The sequence below is a fragment of the Helianthus annuus genome, chromosome 17, assembly GCF_002127325.2.
Source record: "Helianthus annuus cultivar XRQ/B chromosome 17, HanXRQr2.0-SUNRISE, whole genome shotgun sequence".
NCBI lineage: Eukaryota > Viridiplantae > Streptophyta > Magnoliopsida > Asterales > Asteraceae > Helianthus > Helianthus annuus.
The window spans coordinates 29970301-29987693 of record NC_035449.2 but is presented as its reverse complement, the minus strand read 5'-3'; the positions used below and the strand labels follow the sequence as shown (position 1 = coordinate 29987693).

At 39.3% G+C, this 17393-nt stretch overlaps 2 protein-coding genes across 2 annotated transcripts; both read left to right on the top strand.

Annotated features, from left to right (window-relative positions):
- The first annotated feature begins 1849 nt into the window (after positions 1–1849).
- Positions 1850–6421, top strand: LOC110925759 (probable 26S proteasome non-ATPase regulatory subunit 3). The gene is made up of 9 exons (XM_022169609.2): positions 1850–2000; positions 2094–2187; positions 2430–2620; positions 4593–4727; positions 4806–4942; positions 5033–5087; positions 5177–5287; positions 5411–5650; positions 5721–6421. Exons 2-9 carry the CDS (start codon positions 2100–2102, stop codon positions 6231–6233), a joined length of 1470 nt encoding a protein of 489 aa, XP_022025301.1. The 5' UTR covers positions 1850–2000; positions 2094–2099; the 3' UTR covers positions 6234–6421.
- Positions 6422–11443: 5022 nt separating this feature from the next.
- LOC110920940 (protein CHAPERONE-LIKE PROTEIN OF POR1, chloroplastic) lies at positions 11444–13910 on the top strand. The gene is made up of 3 exons (XM_022165183.2): positions 11444–11888; positions 13094–13451; positions 13529–13910. The coding sequence occupies exons 1-3, from the start codon at positions 11553–11555 to the stop codon at positions 13702–13704; spliced, it is 870 nt and encodes a 289-aa protein (XP_022020875.1). The 5' UTR covers positions 11444–11552; the 3' UTR covers positions 13705–13910.
- Positions 13911–17393: the final 3483 nt, after the last annotated feature.

The window sequence follows — 17393 nt, the reverse complement described above, 5'->3', positions numbered from 1 at the left end:
GGAATTTTCGGCCGCTGCCTTTGGCCTGTATGGCTCGTTCGCAGGGCGCTTTGCCGCCCTAAGGTATGTGTTGCGGGGGTGACTGGGAGGAACATAGTTGCGTCCTCCCGGTCTGCTGCTGGTGTCATGCGAATCACCGCGGTAGCTATGGTCGTAAGGGTCGGTATGACCGTACCCTTCGGTGTATGGTTGCGGGCCCAATCGGCTCTGAATGCCTGGGCCGCATCGGGAGGTTGATCGCCTCCTGTCCTCGCCATGGGGGCCAAGGCGGGTATGCACCGGTCCTCTGGTATGGGACCCGTATGAGGGGTCATCCTCGTTGAGGGTGTGGACCGAACAGTAAGACGATCCCCGTTCTTCACGTCGGCTTCTTGAAGCCGGGCGTGAATGTATCCTGCCGTCGTATTGTAAAATACGCTCAACAGGGGTGTGCGGTGCTGGGGGAAGCCCAGCTCGTATATTCGCTTCAGTACAAGCGCGGTTGTATGCTGCGGTCAGCATGGCTGCCTGCTGCTCGTACCAGGTATGAACGGTCATACCTGGTGGGATCACAGATGGGAACTGTGATAAGTCATGTCCAAACATAAAGGAGGGACTCCTTTGTGTGGACGTGCCGATGTGTCCGGGTTGGGAGGTCGAGGCATTGACCCCTACCGGGGATGGGATTGGAGGATTTTGGTTATCCGCAGTGTTGTTTTGGTGATCAGTCATGATCGTGAGAGAGGAAAAAGGATGGTTTAGAATATGCTAAGAGTAGCGGTGGGCGCCAATGATGAAACAATGGTTAACCGGGCAGGGTTAACACACTGGTCTCGTCAAGAAGGGTTAATCCCTTCCTCTCGAGGATCGCTGGCTGGATCACCGGTGGTTGAACTCCTGCACAAGGAAACAAGCCGTGACTCGTAACAAGGAGGATGGGGTGGGGGGTGCTCCTTGTTACCACTCTCCGGCGTGAGAATCAGTAGTTTGCTTGGGAAGCAAAGTAAGATAGTAGTAGTAGTGAGAGAGTTGTGAAGAGATACCTCAAACCTGGTTTGGGGTTGGTATTTATAGCCGAGGAGTGAAGGAGGATGATGATGGATGGACTGACGACGTGCTGCACCTTTGCAGGTGTGTCAGGCTTGTCGGTTGTGGAGGTTACGCCACGTCAGTCCATTGCTTACGTAGCTCTGACAGGTAACTGCCATTGGTGCCACTTGCACTGTGGTGTCAGTCCCACTTGTTGAATGCATAGGATGCGGTGCAAGCCGCATCGCTACGTGCGGTAACATCTGAAGTTACCGCGTCTCCTACTTGTGATCAAGGAATATGCGAGATGCGGTGCTAGCCGCATCGTCGTCTTGCCTGCATCCCTTGTCGTGACGAAAATGCCCGTATGGTGCGGTGTCAGCCGTACCGTTACGTTCATCTTCTTCTATGCCTAAGGTAAGGCTTTCTTGTATTGATAGAAGTGTTCACTGGATGCGGTGCGATGCCGCATCGCTGTGAATACTTCCGTTTTCATACACCAGATGTGATGCTATGTCGCATCACTCTACCGTTCTCATGTTCCATTTAAGTCCTCCTTTGTTATTAGATAGATTGGATTCAACCCTTGTGCCGACGCGTTCTCGCATGGGCACAAGTAGGTTGTTAGCTAGTGGGGGTTTTGATAAGGGTAATAGTCACTCGCGGTCGATGCTGACGCAAGATCTGGGACCATACCCCTTCAAAATCCATTATTTCTTAATTCTAAGATTTAGGTCAAATCAAGTATTCCAAATTTACCACTCGGTCGGTTTAAAACTTGAAATGACCAAGATGAACTACTGTTGCTTGATCATGTTCATAACCAGTGATCCGAATATGTATTTTCTTTAAAAGGAGGGACCAAAAGTGAAAGTATTGAAACTTGTAAACGAGACTGATAGACTTAACTTGGGGCAAAAGCTGCCCTAACCTCTCCCTCTCTAAAGCTTTATAATCATCGATCGATTCCAACACGATCTTCCTCCGTTCCGGTAATCTTAATATTAGGGTTACAATCGACCTCCTTAATCTTAATATTTGCTCATCGATTTCACTTTTCAAATAACCTGATTGCAATTTTACAGAAAAAAATGACTCAGGATGTTGAGATGAAAGAACAGCAAGTCGTTGCAGCAGCTCCTTCGAATTCTACGTCATCCGCCACTCCTGTGTTACAGCGTAAGAATCGTTAATGTTTTGCTTGTTTTTGTTGTAACATTTATGTATGTATAGCTAGCTATAAGCATCTATTTTCTGATGAGATTTGGTTGAATTCGTATTGATGTTGAAAATGCTTGTTACTTTTTAATTGTATGAAGTAGTGTTGGTGTTTGTTTTGTTTACTGTTATGATGAATGTGAAATATTAGTGATTGAAAAATTTGGATTTACTGTGTGAATCTATGTGAAATTGACATTCAGATTTGAAAGAAATTGCTGCACTGATTGAGACGGGAGCTTATGCTCGTGAAGTTCGTCGGATTTTGAGGGCGGTTAGGCTGACGATTGCGTTGAGGAGGAAGTTGAAGGCTTCGGTTATTTCTTCGTTCCTCGGTTTTGCTCTTGCTCCTGGATCGGAAGCACACTCGCGGCTAACTTCATATCTCCCTAAGGTTAGCTTCTTTTGTTTAAATAACTTTGATATAAGCTGAGAGGAAATTTGCATATGTGATGGGATTGTAAATGTTCAGAATCGTTGGATTTACGTGTTTTGTTAACTTCAGGGTGTATGCTGATGCACATATTAATTACCACTTAACCCATAAGACTGAACGCATGTACCAAGTCTAATAGGACTACTGATGAACCCTTAGCCACCCATCTAGAAATTCAGATTCTGATTATGTCTATTTCTTATAGTAGTTAAGTGAGTTGGGTTGGATTAATTAAAGTTAGTTTGTGATAACTAAGTCGGTTAGTAAGTTGAATTATTCAAGTAGGCAGGGGTTCTCAGTTCTGAATAGTCGAGTAGTATAAATAGTTGGTATCAATGTACTAGAAAGGCATATTGAGCGATAAGCCGATAACTACTTCTTTCCCACATTACTCTCCTCTCTTAATTGATCTGTGTGCTCTACCTGTGTGTTGGCTTGTAACTCCAGGGGCTGTTCTCCACTTATCTCATTCCTTCAAGAAATCAAGCTATCTAGCTTGGTGCTTTTCTATTGAATCTTTAATCTTAAACACCTACCTATAATAAACTGGGAATTCAGGTCCTCAGAGTGATGTGTTTATATATAGGTTAGTAACTAAGTGAGTTGGTTTGGATCAATTAAAGTTAGTTAGTGATAGTTAAGCCGGGTAGTAACTAGTAAGTCAAATAAGTTACGTGTTTGTTTAGCTATAAATAGGAGAAGCAATGTATGTGATAGACAGCATAAATGATAACAACTTGTATCTTTGTTTTCCTTTCCTCTTTAATTCTTGTTAACTGTGTGTGACTACTGACTAGCAATCAGTAAGAAGTCTTCTCCATCTTTGCCTCTTTGGTTAGTCTGTTTGAGCACTGAATCTTCAGAACCAAACACCTGTCCAGTTGTTATAACTTATAAGTGAACTCAGCCTCCTCAGAAACTGCAGTCCACTGACTTAGGAGGGTATTCTGCTGATGACCAGCAATTCATCAATTATATAGTAGCATACAAGTTATGAGGAAACAAGAAGCATTAGCAAATAGCAATAATGACAAGTGTGGTAATTGCTAATGCTCATAATAAAGAAATACTATGGTTTTGGGTCAGAACACAACATGATTAGGTGGTTCAAACTTAGTTGGACACACTAAGTGTCACGTCCTGTAGTAGATTTTTCTCAGCCCCCCTTAAGATCTTCTCGAAAATCTATACACGAGTGATTTAAGGTTAGAAAACTAGATGAAAAATATTTCCACGTATTTGAACCTGAGTTTGTTTCAGATCTGCATCTTTATGTTCTTTTTTATTGGTTTTCTACTGCGAGCATGAAAACCTTAGAAAAAACCTTTTTAAGTTGGAAACTTGAACATTAATGCTACTAACGAGGGTTTCATAAATAAACTTCTGTGGCTGATTACAATTCAGTGCAACAGAAAATCATATACAATCACACAACTGAGATTCAGGTCCGGATCTGATGCCACCTGTGTAATGTTACTTTTAAATGTTGTAAAGTTGCTGATATAAACGAATCGTGGCTTTGAATTCTGATCTGATCAAACTACTGCAGCTACTGTTGATTTTGCTGTTAGGGAAATCTTTTTGGTTTTGTTTTTTATCAGAATATTCCCAATCATCAAATAGGGTTAAAACTGACGCTCATTCTCATTCCACCCTGTGAATAATTCTGCTTGCAGAGTTATCTAAATCTTATTATAGTTCTTATACTGTGAAGCTAGTGAACTTAAAGGCTCATACATATCATAAATCATGAATGGTGCATAGCATATTTTCTCATCGTTTTCATGTTATCAGCACTATTTTCTATAACTTCAGTGATTCGTGATGTATATTCAGGGAACTTTTTTTAACCTTTATGTAAGTTTGAATCATAACATCTTTTATGAGAAGTGTATGATATGGATTGAACTTTTTTTAATGCAATGTGAAGGATGATCAAAGTGATATGGAAGTGGATACCGCAGCATCTGCTACTCAAGCTACTGTGAAGCACTCGTCAGAGCTCGAGATCTATTGCTACTTGCTTGTGCTCATATTCCTCATTGACCAGAAAAAGTACACTGAGGTCAGCATCTTCATTTACTATCATTGTTATATCCTGTGTATTGATGGTTACCTAACATCACTTTACTTCATCATGCAGGCTAAGGCTTGTTCTTCAGCAAGCATTGCCCGTTTAAAGAACTTGAACAGGAGAACCATTGATGTTCTGGCTTCCAGGCTGTACTTCTATTACTCTCTTAGCTATGAACTTACTGATGATCTCGCTGAAATCAGGGGGTGCGTTGCTGTGCTGTACCGTTATTTTTATTTATCGACGTCCAAGTAAAACAGGATATAACCAGTTACTATATTTTCATTTATTTGCAGTAATCTTCTTGCTCTGCACCGGGTTGCTACATTGCGTCATGATGAATTAGGGCAGGTTTGTTTCTGCATTTTTGCACAGTTCGGGGTTGTCGAGAAAGCTTGTGTTTAATTTTATGATTATTTTTTTGGTGCTGTAATATGCAGGAAACACTTCTCAACCTGCTGCTTCGCAACTACCTTCATTACAATCTGTATGATCAAGCTGAAAAGCTGAGGTCAAAGGCACCACGTTTTGAAGCTCATTCGAATCAGCAGGTATTCTTTCAGATCATTGTCTTTCTAATTACTTTTTTGGTAATTGATGTGCTGTACCAATGATTATTCTTTAATAAATTATGCAAATCTTTTATTTTGTGTTCTCTGTATTATTTGTTTCAGTTTTGCCGGTACTTGTTTTACCTTGGGAAGATAAGGACGATACAGCTGGAGTATACTGACGCGAAGGAATCCCTTCTTCAAGCTGCTCGTAAAGCACCGGTAGCTGCTCTTGGTTTTAGAGTTCAATGCAACAAGTGGGCTGTGATTGTCCGCTTACTTCTTGGGGAGATCCCCGAACGGACCGTTTTTATGCAAAAAGGCATGGAAAAGGCCTTGAGACCGTACTTTGAGCTGACTAACGTGAGTCTGTTTTTGGCTTTTCAGCAACTTCCATTTATATTTTTCTCAACCACAATTTCTTGTTTTTTAGGCTGTTAGGATCGGAGACCTAGAGCTGTTTAAAACAGTAGCAGAGAAATTCTCCACTACTTTCAGCTCAGACAGGACTAACAATTTGATTGTGAGGCTGCGCCACAATGTGATAAGGACTGGGCTCCGCAACATCAGCATCTCCTACTCGCGTATCTCCCTTGCTGACGTGGCAAAGAAGCTGAGACTGGACTCGCCTAACCCTGTGGCGGATGCGGAGAGCATTGTGTCAAAAGCAATCCGTGATGGCGCGATTGATGCAACACTAGATCACGCAAACGGATGGATGGTATCCAAGGAAACTGGTGACATTTACTCGACAAATGAGCCTCAGCAGGCGTTTAATTCGAGAATTGCTTTCTGCCTGAATATGCATAATGAGGCGGTCCGGGCCCTTCGGTTTCCTCCTAATTCTCATAAGGAAAAAGAAAGTGCTGAAAAGAGGAGAGAGAGGCAACAACAGGAACAAGAGCTTGCTAAGCATATTGCTGAGGAAGATGAAGACGACTTTTAATTCTATCAAATTAACAAGGTAAGCGCTTTTGCTTTGTGTTCTTGTCACCACTGTTTGAATATGTTAAATCCAAATTCTGGTATTTGTGTTTCTTGTCAGACTCTTTCAGTTTGGATGAAGTAGACTATGTTTTTACTTGTTATGTTCACCTTACTAGAATATGTTTTTTGTTGATGTTTTTGTCACTATTGATTGTTTTAAGTTGGATTGTCCAAAAGCTTGTTTTATAATCAAAAGATACAAGATTTGCGCCGGTGGTTAGATATCTACTTTAATCTAAATGAACGTTAAATAACTAATGTGGTTGTGTGAGAAAGTTGGATTTGGTGGCTGATTGTAGTTGGGAAATGAAGATGATGGCATATTTGAAATTTGAATGGCACACCAACTACGATGGTGGTGGTGGTTAGGAGGTGATCAAAATTTAAAGAGAGCTTCTAAGAACTTGAAAGGTTATGTTAAATGCTAGTGTTATTCTTGCATGTGCTCTCTTTATCCGTAGTCCTTCACCAGTCTTTGATCTTAAAGAAGATCGAAGAAACACATCTCAACAGGTTCAAGGCTGGCACTCGTTCAAGGGTTATAGAACTAACCTGGTGTTGCATGGAAGCTAGTTTGGTTCCATGTTATTCAAACACCCCTTGTAAGGATCCAATTGGGATATAAAACCATCCTTTAGTGACTCGGATGTCGTATGGTCAAAGAACTTACTTGGTGTGGGAACATAGACAGGGGGGGCTGGTTTGGTTGTTATTAAAACACCCCTTAGGCCCTTATAATGATCCAAATGGGACAAAAAAAACCCCATCATTTATTGACGCAGATGCACAATTTATGGCTACCACGTGTCAAAAGTGGATGTACGTTGGTAGTTTTAAACAAAAACTTAGAGCAAAACACAGAAATAGTTAGGACCGGTGGGTGTGGCTTAACGACACCCGACCACCTCATCCATCATAGTGTCCCAGGGTCGTCATCGTCCATACCGCCGGAGTTATTAGGGGCGCCATCCTCCTCTCGCTAGCACGTTAACGAGGTGAAATTGATTTGATCGATGAAGGAAAGGTCAAAATGACCGTTAGGCAACGGTAACATTCAAAAAAAAAATTTAAACTTTATAATTCACCTATAAATACCCCATTTTTTTCCATAATTTTCATCCCTTCTACCTCACTCTTATACAGAATCTCTACACTTTTTTTAAATAAGAGTAAACTGCCTTTTTGGTCCCTGTGGTTTGGCCACTTTTGCCATTTTAGTCCAAATTTCAAACTTTTTAAATCTGGGTCTCTGTGGTTTCACTTTTATTGTTATTTTGGTCCAAAATTCAAATCACCTTTTATTTGACTAATAAAACCTGATTATTTTGTCTTTTTGTTCAGGGGCAAAATTGTCCATTTAAATTTAATATCACATATTATTAATTAAATTAATTAACTTAAATATCCATTTCCCCAGTTCATCTTCATCATCTTCACCCCACCCCACACCAAACCCTAACCCAAACACCGTAGTCCGGCATCCTGTTTCTCCGACGAGCACACCCGACGCCCATCCCCTCCTTTTGTCTTCCCTGTAACACCTCCCCCACCGCCGTCTCGTCTATGGTTCCGAAACCCTTTTAACTTGACCCCTACAGCTTTGTGGTTAGCAGATTGATACCCACTTGGAGGTAGCCCAGCTTGCTGCATCAAATTGGCATCATGAGCAATCTTTTGGGCTCTTATAAGAGCTAATTCGTCCTCCGTATATGGCGACATAGCAGGGGAAACCTGGGTTGTTGAGCCAGAGACGGGAGTAACAGATTTGGGGTAATTGTTGGTATGATTGGTTGGTTTGAAACCGATTGGTGGCCAAACTGATGTTTAATTGTGACAGGGGGATCACTAGAAACCTCAACATGATTCAGATCTGAGCTAATACCACAAGCAGGAGAGGCGGCATAAGAACCCTCCATATTAGGGTTTATGAGTTCGACTGGAACAGGGGAATCAAAAGTGGATGAGGGTGGAACTTGCACCAAGAGTGGTGTGTTCGGCCCAACTCTGTTCATTTACCCTTTAAAAGCAGTTCATCACATTATATTTATGAAATGACCAATTTACCCCTGAACAAAAAGACAAAATAAACAGGTTGTAACAGTGAAAAAATGGGGTTTTTGAATTTTGGACCAAAATGGCAATAAAAGTGAAACCACAGGGATCCAGATTTAAAAAGTTTGAGATTTGAACTAAAATGGCAAAAATGACCAAACCACAGGGACCAAAATGGCAGTTTACTCTTTAAATAATCACACAATGTTCCCTAACAACCAAAACGTGTGGGATCCGAACCATCCGTTTTGACAAAATGCGCCAAACAATCCCAACAACGAGCAAGAAGACCGTTATTGAAGAGACCCGCGGACGGGTGAGCTTGGATATTATCCGATGCCATCTGGCACCCCAACTTCTACTCATCCGACCACTCCATCCGATTCTCGGTTTTTACAGGTATTATTTCCAACCTCCATTTTTCCCAAATATATGTAGTTTTTATTTTCTAGTACTTTATTTTTTAACTTTGATTTTTTAGGGCTTTGTAATGTTTTTCTTTTATTTTAATGAAATTATGTTTTTTTTTTTAATTTTCTGGTTATTAAAATTGGCATTTAATTTAAAAAAAAAAATAAAAGATATAAATAAAAAAATAATTAGGTAATCATGATAGTGGCTTTATTACCACACCCTGCAAGTTAAAGGAGGGAGTTTTAAAGCCCCCTGTGTGACGTGGACATGACGTGGCGCTGAGGTAGCATGATAAAGCCTATAGGGGCTTTATACCACATCCTCCAGCATTAGGTGTTTGTATGTGCATTTTTTCGTTGATTGATTACTTTGTTGAGACGTATATTCATCATATATGCGTGCGTGCCAAATGGGCAAGGTTTGGCCGTTTGGGTCCACTCAGGAATCAAGAATGTGCCAAACGTGTGAATTTCCGGTCATTCTCGTTTATCTTATCTTAACATTTTTGTGTAGTATAACTGAGTGTGTATAAACATGTCACCATTCGACGCCATGGTGGTAAAGTTGTGGCTAGTCCCTTGATAAGTCCAAAACATAAGGTAAAAAGTAAAAAACAAATCATACGTGTGAGGGTATACTAGTATTTGTACAGGTCAGTGACACAAAGATCATTGTTCGTAGGCTTGCAACGGGACCGGAACTGGTAATCATAAAAAAGTTCAAACCGAACTAGACCACCATACGTCGTTCACTTTTGGTTGCCCGGTTTTGGTCGGTCTGTTGTTCTGGTTGGACCGAGACTGAAATTTGTAACTAGAATACTAGATAATCTGTTTGCATGCAAGTTTTCATGAAACTGGGTGACAACTTGTCATCAAAGGAGAATCCGTTCTGAGCTTCTTCCATATATGATTTTAGACATCAAGGGAATGTTAATGATGCTACATTGAACTTGACCAAAATAAAACAACCCAAAGACCAATAATGAATTCCACTAATATTTTATTATTAAAAGAATGAGGTAGTTATGGAGTGGTTGGGGAAAGATTTTGTGTTCCTTGTGACTCAGGTTCGACTCCCACTCTCCCCATTATTTTCCGCGGCATCCAGGAGAAGGGCGAATACGAGTGGCCGGTTCGTCTTGAATGGGAGACGAGGTTTTACCGATTATTCCATTGTCATGCCTTCGGGCGGGTGGAGGTCGGGTTTCCGCGCATTTGGGAGAGCCAAGGGGCTGGCGGTCGTCGAATAGACGATATTGGCCCCAACGCCCGATGTCACAGTGATTGGCACGTCGTTCCTTATCGTTCAAAAAAAAAGCTATTTTGTAAAGATAGAATGCAAACAAAAAAAGGAAGCTCTTTTGTAAAGATAGAACGCAAAATGTGTAGTGACATGTGCTACTTTTGAGCAGCTCACTTAAATTGCTTAATCTTATCATCAGAACTACAAAAAAATGTCTTAAATTAATTGTATACATGAACGATGCATTATTGGTTAAAAACATTCTAATCAATATACATTAGGAGTAAACTTCATTACGGTAGCCTTTCTCCAACTCCCAATCCTATGCCATATGGCATATTGTATCAAATCAATCTCCATTTAAATCTATTTTTTTATGAACATATATATATTCAAGCTATAAAGTGTGGGGCTCTTTGAATTGGTATAAAGCAAACATTGGATTTGTTTTCCGCCTTCAAAGTCTCAATCGCAAGCACAATATCAAAATTCAAAGATTCAAAGTATCAATTAGGGATTTGGGGCAAACAATGATTGAATAAAGCGGAATATATAAAGATTAGTATAAAAATAACCGTAAACCAACCTGCATTATCCTTGCGGCACCACTAATTTATCCTAATTCCGCTTCTAATTTCTCTCCAATCGGCAACGCCATTGAGTAGAATGAGCATGTGCGACATTATAGTTAACGAGAATGACGTTGTCGGCCTAAACTAAATATGAATTGCATATTGCTTGGAGTTTGAATTGGGCCTCTTTGATTTTAAAATCGGTTCTTCGGTTGGCCTTCCAATAAATATAGTTTTTGTTTTGTTCATTTGGACATAATATTGTAATACACATGTGCTATATAAAGATTAAAAAAAAACTGAGGCCCCTAATTTTTGGAGGCCCTAGGACGTTGCCTAGATTTTAAAGTCTCTAGGCCCGACCCCACAATATACAATTAGAGACGTACAATTCTGTTTCTACGCCCAAACCAATTAGATTTGGGTAAAAAATAGCCAACACGGATTTTTGGCTAAACTGGTTCAGTTTGGAACCGGATTATAAAGGGGAAAATCAGTGTCAAACTGGTTAAGTTCAGTTTTAATCAGTTTTATGGATGAGATTCCAAACTGGTGGTTTGATTCCATTTCAAACCAGTTTCTGAAGCGATTTGGTTTCGATTTCGGTTTATGAACCGGTTTTCCCCTCACCTCTATATGCAATTATCCAGGACGGTTTTAGTTTGGGTCCTAGGTTAATCGATCTGAACCAGGACCGGCACACCCATGGATCACATGCTCCAACCATGATACCATAAAAAATACAACCAAACAGGCAAATTCTAGTTTGAAAAACAAATAAACAAACATACCCGTATAGCAAATGGAGTCGCTACAGTTTAGAAATTGAAGCACAAGTCTTTATAATAATATTAATTAGTTTGATTTGATGATTAGAAGTGTTATTTATGAAAATAAGAGATATGTGAAAAACAATTTTAAGCTTAGAAGCAACCCACACGATACGACAATAATCCCTTAAGCCACTCAACCAACCAACCGATTTTCCTCCACGTATGGCTACCACTCCTCTCTCCGCCCGTCCCACTCTCGGCGTCGCCGGCCGTATCCGCCCTCACCGACGCCCTTCTCCACCGCCCAACCACCACACGCTCGCAACACAACAACTCAAATCCCACCGCTTCCTCGCCTCCTCTCGCCGCACCTCATTCACCGTCCTCGCCGCCGGCGGTGGCTCCTCCTCCGCCGCCGACGACTCCTCGTTCGAGATGTCCGTTGAAACAGCTTTGAAATTGTTAGGTGTATCGGAAGGCGCTTCGTTTGATGATATTCTTCGAGCTAAGAATTCGGTTGTAGCTTCTTGTAAAGATGACCAGGAGTCAATTGCACAGGTTTATATTCAACTTATGTTACTTAATTTTTAATTGAATTGAATTTTGGAAACTTACAGTTGTGTGTGAGGATTTTGGATTGAATTTTGGGTGTGGATAATGGTAGAGAAACTAGGGATTGTGGACCTAATTTGCTTAAGTTTGTTTGTTTTTACTTGATTGTGGAAATATTCTAGGGATTGTTGACCTAATTTAGCTTTAATTTGATAATTTGGGCATGAACTTTGTTTGTTGAAGATGATTATGGTCTATTGGTGTATGATGCTGCTGTTGGTTGTTCACGTAATGAAAGGTGAATCCGTAAGACGGACTGGTATTTGAAGCAAAAAGAAGAGCATCAGGCAGGTCAATGATGGGAAAATCATGCATTTCGGTCGTGATCATTCATATTTGCTTACTGCCATAGTTATTAAAGGCGCTAGGCGCAGTCAAGGCGCATAGGCCTCGCCTGGGGCCTAGGCGCAAGGTGCAAAAAAAGCGAGGGCTGAGAAAAAAAAATCGCACAATGAAAAAGTTTAAAATTATTTTAGGTATTAGAAAATTAATACTATTCTTTAAATAAAATAAACAAAAGCTATTGTATAGCATTTAGTATCATCTATTTAGTACCAAAGCTGTAAAATATTAGTGTAGAAAAGTAGTTTTCCTTGGATAAAAGTAGAAATCTGGCTGGAATCTTGCCAGAATTTAGAGAATTTGGTCGGAAACTCTCTGGAATCTTTGAATCTCGCCGAAATATGTGCCTGAACTATCACCTAGAGAATTAAAGCGCAATTGCCTGGACTTGAAGCGCAATTGCCTCGCCTAGCTTGGAAAATGGACCTAGGCGCAAGAAGCGATGGCTTTTAAGTTTTAACAACCATGCTTACTGCAAGGGACAGTGACTGGGTCAAATGTTTCGAGTTATTAATCGTTTTAACGTATATTTCTATTTTTAGAAAGATCTATGATGTTGAGATTAGATATTTAGATATTATGAATGCTAGATTATCCTTGAGTTAAAGGCATATGAATTCGTAACTAATCTGCAGGCTTGGCGGATGTTTCTATTTGACTATTAAGCTTTGAATGTGTAATTTAGAGTTCTAGACTGTTTTATTGTTTTCTTTTTTTTTAATGAATTGGGGTATGGTTTATCTAAAAGGAAGCTTATGAAGAGTTGAACATGCTTCCAGATTTAGTAATAGAGTTTATATGCTTACCAGGTGGAGGCTGCATATGACATACTACTGATGCAGAGCTTATCACAGAGAAGAGCAGGGAAAGTTGTAAATAGTAGCATTCGTTATGCAGATGTTAAACCTGTAAATACTCCTCAAATGGGATCAATGCCTCAGTGGGTACAAGGCGCCTTTAAAAATCCACTAGTTTCAGTAGAAACACCATCTGCTAGTGATTTGGGGATTGAAGCAGGAGTCTATGGAGCTCTAGCTGTGTTAACTTATGTTAATGGTGCATCCACTCCGGTTGGTTCCCTTTCAGGTGCTGATGTTCCCGGGCTTATTTTGGCAACTAGTTTTGGGGCTTCATTATATTTTATGACCAAACGAAATGTTAAGCTAGGTATCAAAACTCGTAATAAAAAGTTAAAAACAACATTATGTTGATGAATTTTAACCTTAATAAGTGACTATCTTCAGGTAAGGCAACTGTGGTAACCATAGGGGGTCTAGTGGCTGGTGCTGTGGTGGGATCTGTAGTTGAGAACTGGTTGCAAGTTGATATCGTTCCATTTTTGGGCATACATTCGCCTGCAACTGTGGTAAGTGAATTTGTTCTCATTTCTCAGTTTTTGGTCTCATTGTACTTAAGCTAACCGAGGCTTGAAATTTCAAGATTAAATTATGACGCCTCTTGAAATGCGCTCCATCATTTAGGATGTGTTAAATATATTGTACAAAGTGGATGTTTCAGAACTTAAGTTATATAGCTTGATCTTGAACTATCTGTGTTTTTTTGTATATGTAATCTGTATACTGAAATGTATCTTAATCTGTTACTATTTTCATCCATTTGACAAAACACTCTAAGGTTGGTATATGCAAGTAGAACCTATCTTTCTAAGCTCATGATCGCCATCATATCATCCCACATTAAATAAAAACATCTTTTGTTGTGCAAACATCTTCAAATTGTTATCTGAACAACTTTGAACCCATTTGACAAAGGACTCACTGGTCAACCAATCTTTGAGGTTGACTTCGCGGATCATCATTATTATAAAAAAATAATAAAATAAAAAATGCCATCTTGTGACACGCGGATGTTTTGAATTGCTTGTTGAAAAGCAATTGGGCTAGCCACTATGGTCTACTTTCACTTGCCAATTGCTTGATTCTTGCATCTATATCTTTGAGATAGTTTATGAAAAAAAAACCAACAAAACCAGGTGTTTCAAAACTGCTGGAAAAAAGAATGGGTCTAATGTATATTGGGTAGCTCCTGGTCAAATCCTTTACGAAGTCGATGAATTCACCCACATCTTCAGCTCCTACTCTAATTCTTCGTTAGAGAGCGCGACATCCGTTTGAATCATGAAAGTTGAGGATATATATCCTATGATTCAACATGGCTGGAAAAGAAGACGAAGTCCGAAGAATCGTTGAAGGCCAAGGTGTTAACAAGGTTATCCCATGAATATTGCTTTTCGTTAAGAGGTAGGGAGCGAGATAAAAATAAATTAGGTTAAGAGAGTAAGCTTTGAAAATAAAATTAACTTCATTGAAATCCAAGAAACTACGTCCAACAATGTTAACCTGTTTATTCTTCGTTCTTTGAGGGAGAGTGTTGTGAATAGCTGCTTTGATCACTCAGAATATATATTGGCAAGTTTGGGATTATTGCAATATAGGATTATTCATTATGCACTCCAATTTGATGTTGCTAGAGGTGGACAAATCGGGGGTTTTTTTTTTTACCTAGATACGGATAAGTCAAACAAAGGTCAAAACTGGATTGTGAAAATCCGAATCAGATTTTATCCGGTTCAAAGGTCCATAAAACTCTCCTATGACATTCAGATTGGATTATCCAAACCAGATTATTTAAAACAATCCGGATTTCGGATTTTTCTTTTCACAACAAAATAAATATATAAATAAAAAATATCACATTTCTTTATTTTCAAACTTTTTTTAAGTTATATAACATAAATGTGTTATAAATAAAACATATAAATCAATAATAAATAAGAGCATCACCAATAGAGGTGTTTTTAGGTGGTATTTTTTTGTGCTAATGTGGCACCTGCCCAACCAATCAGAGCATTTCTCTCACTTGCCCCTAAAATATAACTCCCTAAAATTTATATTTGTAGATTTTTTTTTTACAAAGTCACCAAAATACCTTCTCTTTCACAAGAGGGAGTGGGCTAACTAACCCTAATGTGTCGAGTTAGGTCGGGTCGAAGCCCATCACATTAAACCCAATATAGGAATAGTTGCTTTGATTAATCATTGAAAATATTATACAGGCAAGCAAAGGTGGGATTGTGGTCCCTTGGGATGCTACCATGTTTAAGTACACTTGCACGTTGTTGGGGATGATTTCTTGCCAGTTTGGCATGAAAAGAGAAATCAGTTGGACCCAAATCTGAAATCTCTAATATCATTTCGAGTTCGGACGCTCATGTTCGTCCTTGTAGAGATTATATACATCTTTTTGTCAGAAAGGCGTGTCGGTGGTTAAAAAAATTACCAGGATGAACAAACAAGGAGTTTAGTGACTTTATCATGGGTACTTGTAATAAAATATATTCCGAAAAAATGTGTAGGCAAAAGTAAACATCGTCATTTGTATGTAGGTCGCCTTGTGGAGTTTATGAGTTTATTTGTCTCTGTATCTAAAGCTCCAAAGAACGTTTTCAATGAGGTGGTTGAAAGAACGAAAAGGACTTTTCTGGACGACAACGATCCATCCATCAAAAGCCATATGACGACAATTAATGGAGAATCATCTCCATCCATGAGACAAGATTATATCGATCAAGGGTAAAGAATTAAATTCGACATGATGCCCGATCAATCTATGATGAAGATCAAGAAACAATTTTCGTATTGTAGATAGGTGCTTGCAAGTGATGAAGAAGATAAACCAACTGGTCCTAACCCAGTTGACCTTAAGGTTTTTTCTTAAATGTCTTCCAATAGATTTCACTTCCATCCAACAAGTGTAGTCACATTGGAAGGTACAAATGTGTATACAACTTTGAAGGGGGTGAAGTTTGTTAACCAGACTCGCTTGTAATAAAACAAGCAAACACAAATATTAGACACATCAGATCTAAGATGAGTACCGTTACATTTTACCTAACTTCTTACATTCTATATTATTATCCAATGACAAAACGTTGTACTAACAAACAAAAAACAGCCGGCAGGAACAATCAGCCTACAGATTCATTGTCTTTGTTGGACAGATGATGTTTGTCGGATCCATTAGCATTTAGCAGTTAGTGTTTATTGAGATCTGCAAACTCAGTATTGTTATACTATTCAAACCAACACCATGCCACACTTTATGCTATTGCTAACTATAAAGTATAAACTATACATTCATCACCACCTCTGCTCTCTTCTCATCTGATCTGATCTGATCTACTACTAACTTCACTAAAGTTTTCTTAATATTATTTACTCCTAAAGTTTATTTCTTTTTCAAAAATGCATCTATGTGTTGCGGGAGGCGCTAAGCCCCGACACGTCTGCAAACAGAGTGCAGAACACCACAACATAACAGGGGGCGAGGGGTATAAATGGTTTAATTTTTTTTAATTATTAATTGATATATAACGCAATCATTTTAGATGGTTGATTCTCAGAAAATACCTATGAATTCTTCATTTAAGCTAGCAATTAACACTTATAAGGAACACATAATGGTTAATTCGTGGACATAAGAACCACATAGGAGGACCACAAAACCTCTGACAAACTCACTTATGGATCGGAATCATTGTCATGTGAGGTTTAAAAGTCTATTAGTATATTCAATTCAAAAGTATCACGTGACTTGCCAACTTGTGAGCTCACTTCTCACGTGGCTATCTCCCTCAAACATACTGCTGGCTGGCATTTTGGTTTTACAGCTCTATGCCAGCCTAATCAGATCTACAATGTGATTATCATGTTCAAATCTGAAACCCCATAAAATAAACAGACCCAAGATCACCAAATCAGCATTGACAATTCAGTTACATCTGTTACATTACAGGCACACAATAACATGACTAAATCTGAAACCCCAAAAGATAAACAGACTCAAAATCACCAAACCAACATAATTCACTTACATATGTTACAGACACACAATAACATGAATGCAGGTAAAATATGATAAATTCCCCTGAAGCTGGATGCTGTGAGGCCAAACAATACAACCTTTTCGTATCCCAAAAAAAAAACTATAAGAGGAACATCGAAAATTTCATGATTATTACTTTATTATCGATAAGAACTTCTGCAAAATCTAAAATTCTACAAATTCAATCATATAACCCCAAGCTAG

What these genes read in the sequence shown, in the direction of transcription:
- LOC110925759 (XM_022169609.2), top strand. Translation starts at nt 2,100, where the DNA reads ATGACTCAGGATGTTGAGATGAAAGAACAGCAAGTCGTTGCAGCAGCT. An exon ending in TAACTTCATATCTCCCTAAG is followed by an intron (nt 2,621 to 4,592) that starts GTTAGCTTCTTT and finishes TGCAATGTGAAG; the next exon opens with GATGATCAAAGTGATATGGA. An exon ending in CGTACTTTGAGCTGACTAAC is followed by an intron (nt 5,651 to 5,720) that starts GTGAGTCTGTTT and finishes CTTGTTTTTTAG; the next exon opens with GCTGTTAGGATCGGAGACCT.
- LOC110920940 (XM_022165183.2), top strand. Translation starts at nt 11,553, where the DNA reads ATGGCTACCACTCCTCTCTCCGCCCGTCCCACTCTCGGCGTCGCCGGC. An exon ending in ACCAGGAGTCAATTGCACAG is followed by an intron (nt 11,889 to 13,093) that starts GTTTATATTCAA and finishes TATGCTTACCAG; the next exon opens with GTGGAGGCTGCATATGACAT. An exon ending in CAAACGAAATGTTAAGCTAG is followed by an intron (nt 13,452 to 13,528) that starts GTATCAAAACTC and finishes GACTATCTTCAG; the next exon opens with GTAAGGCAACTGTGGTAACC.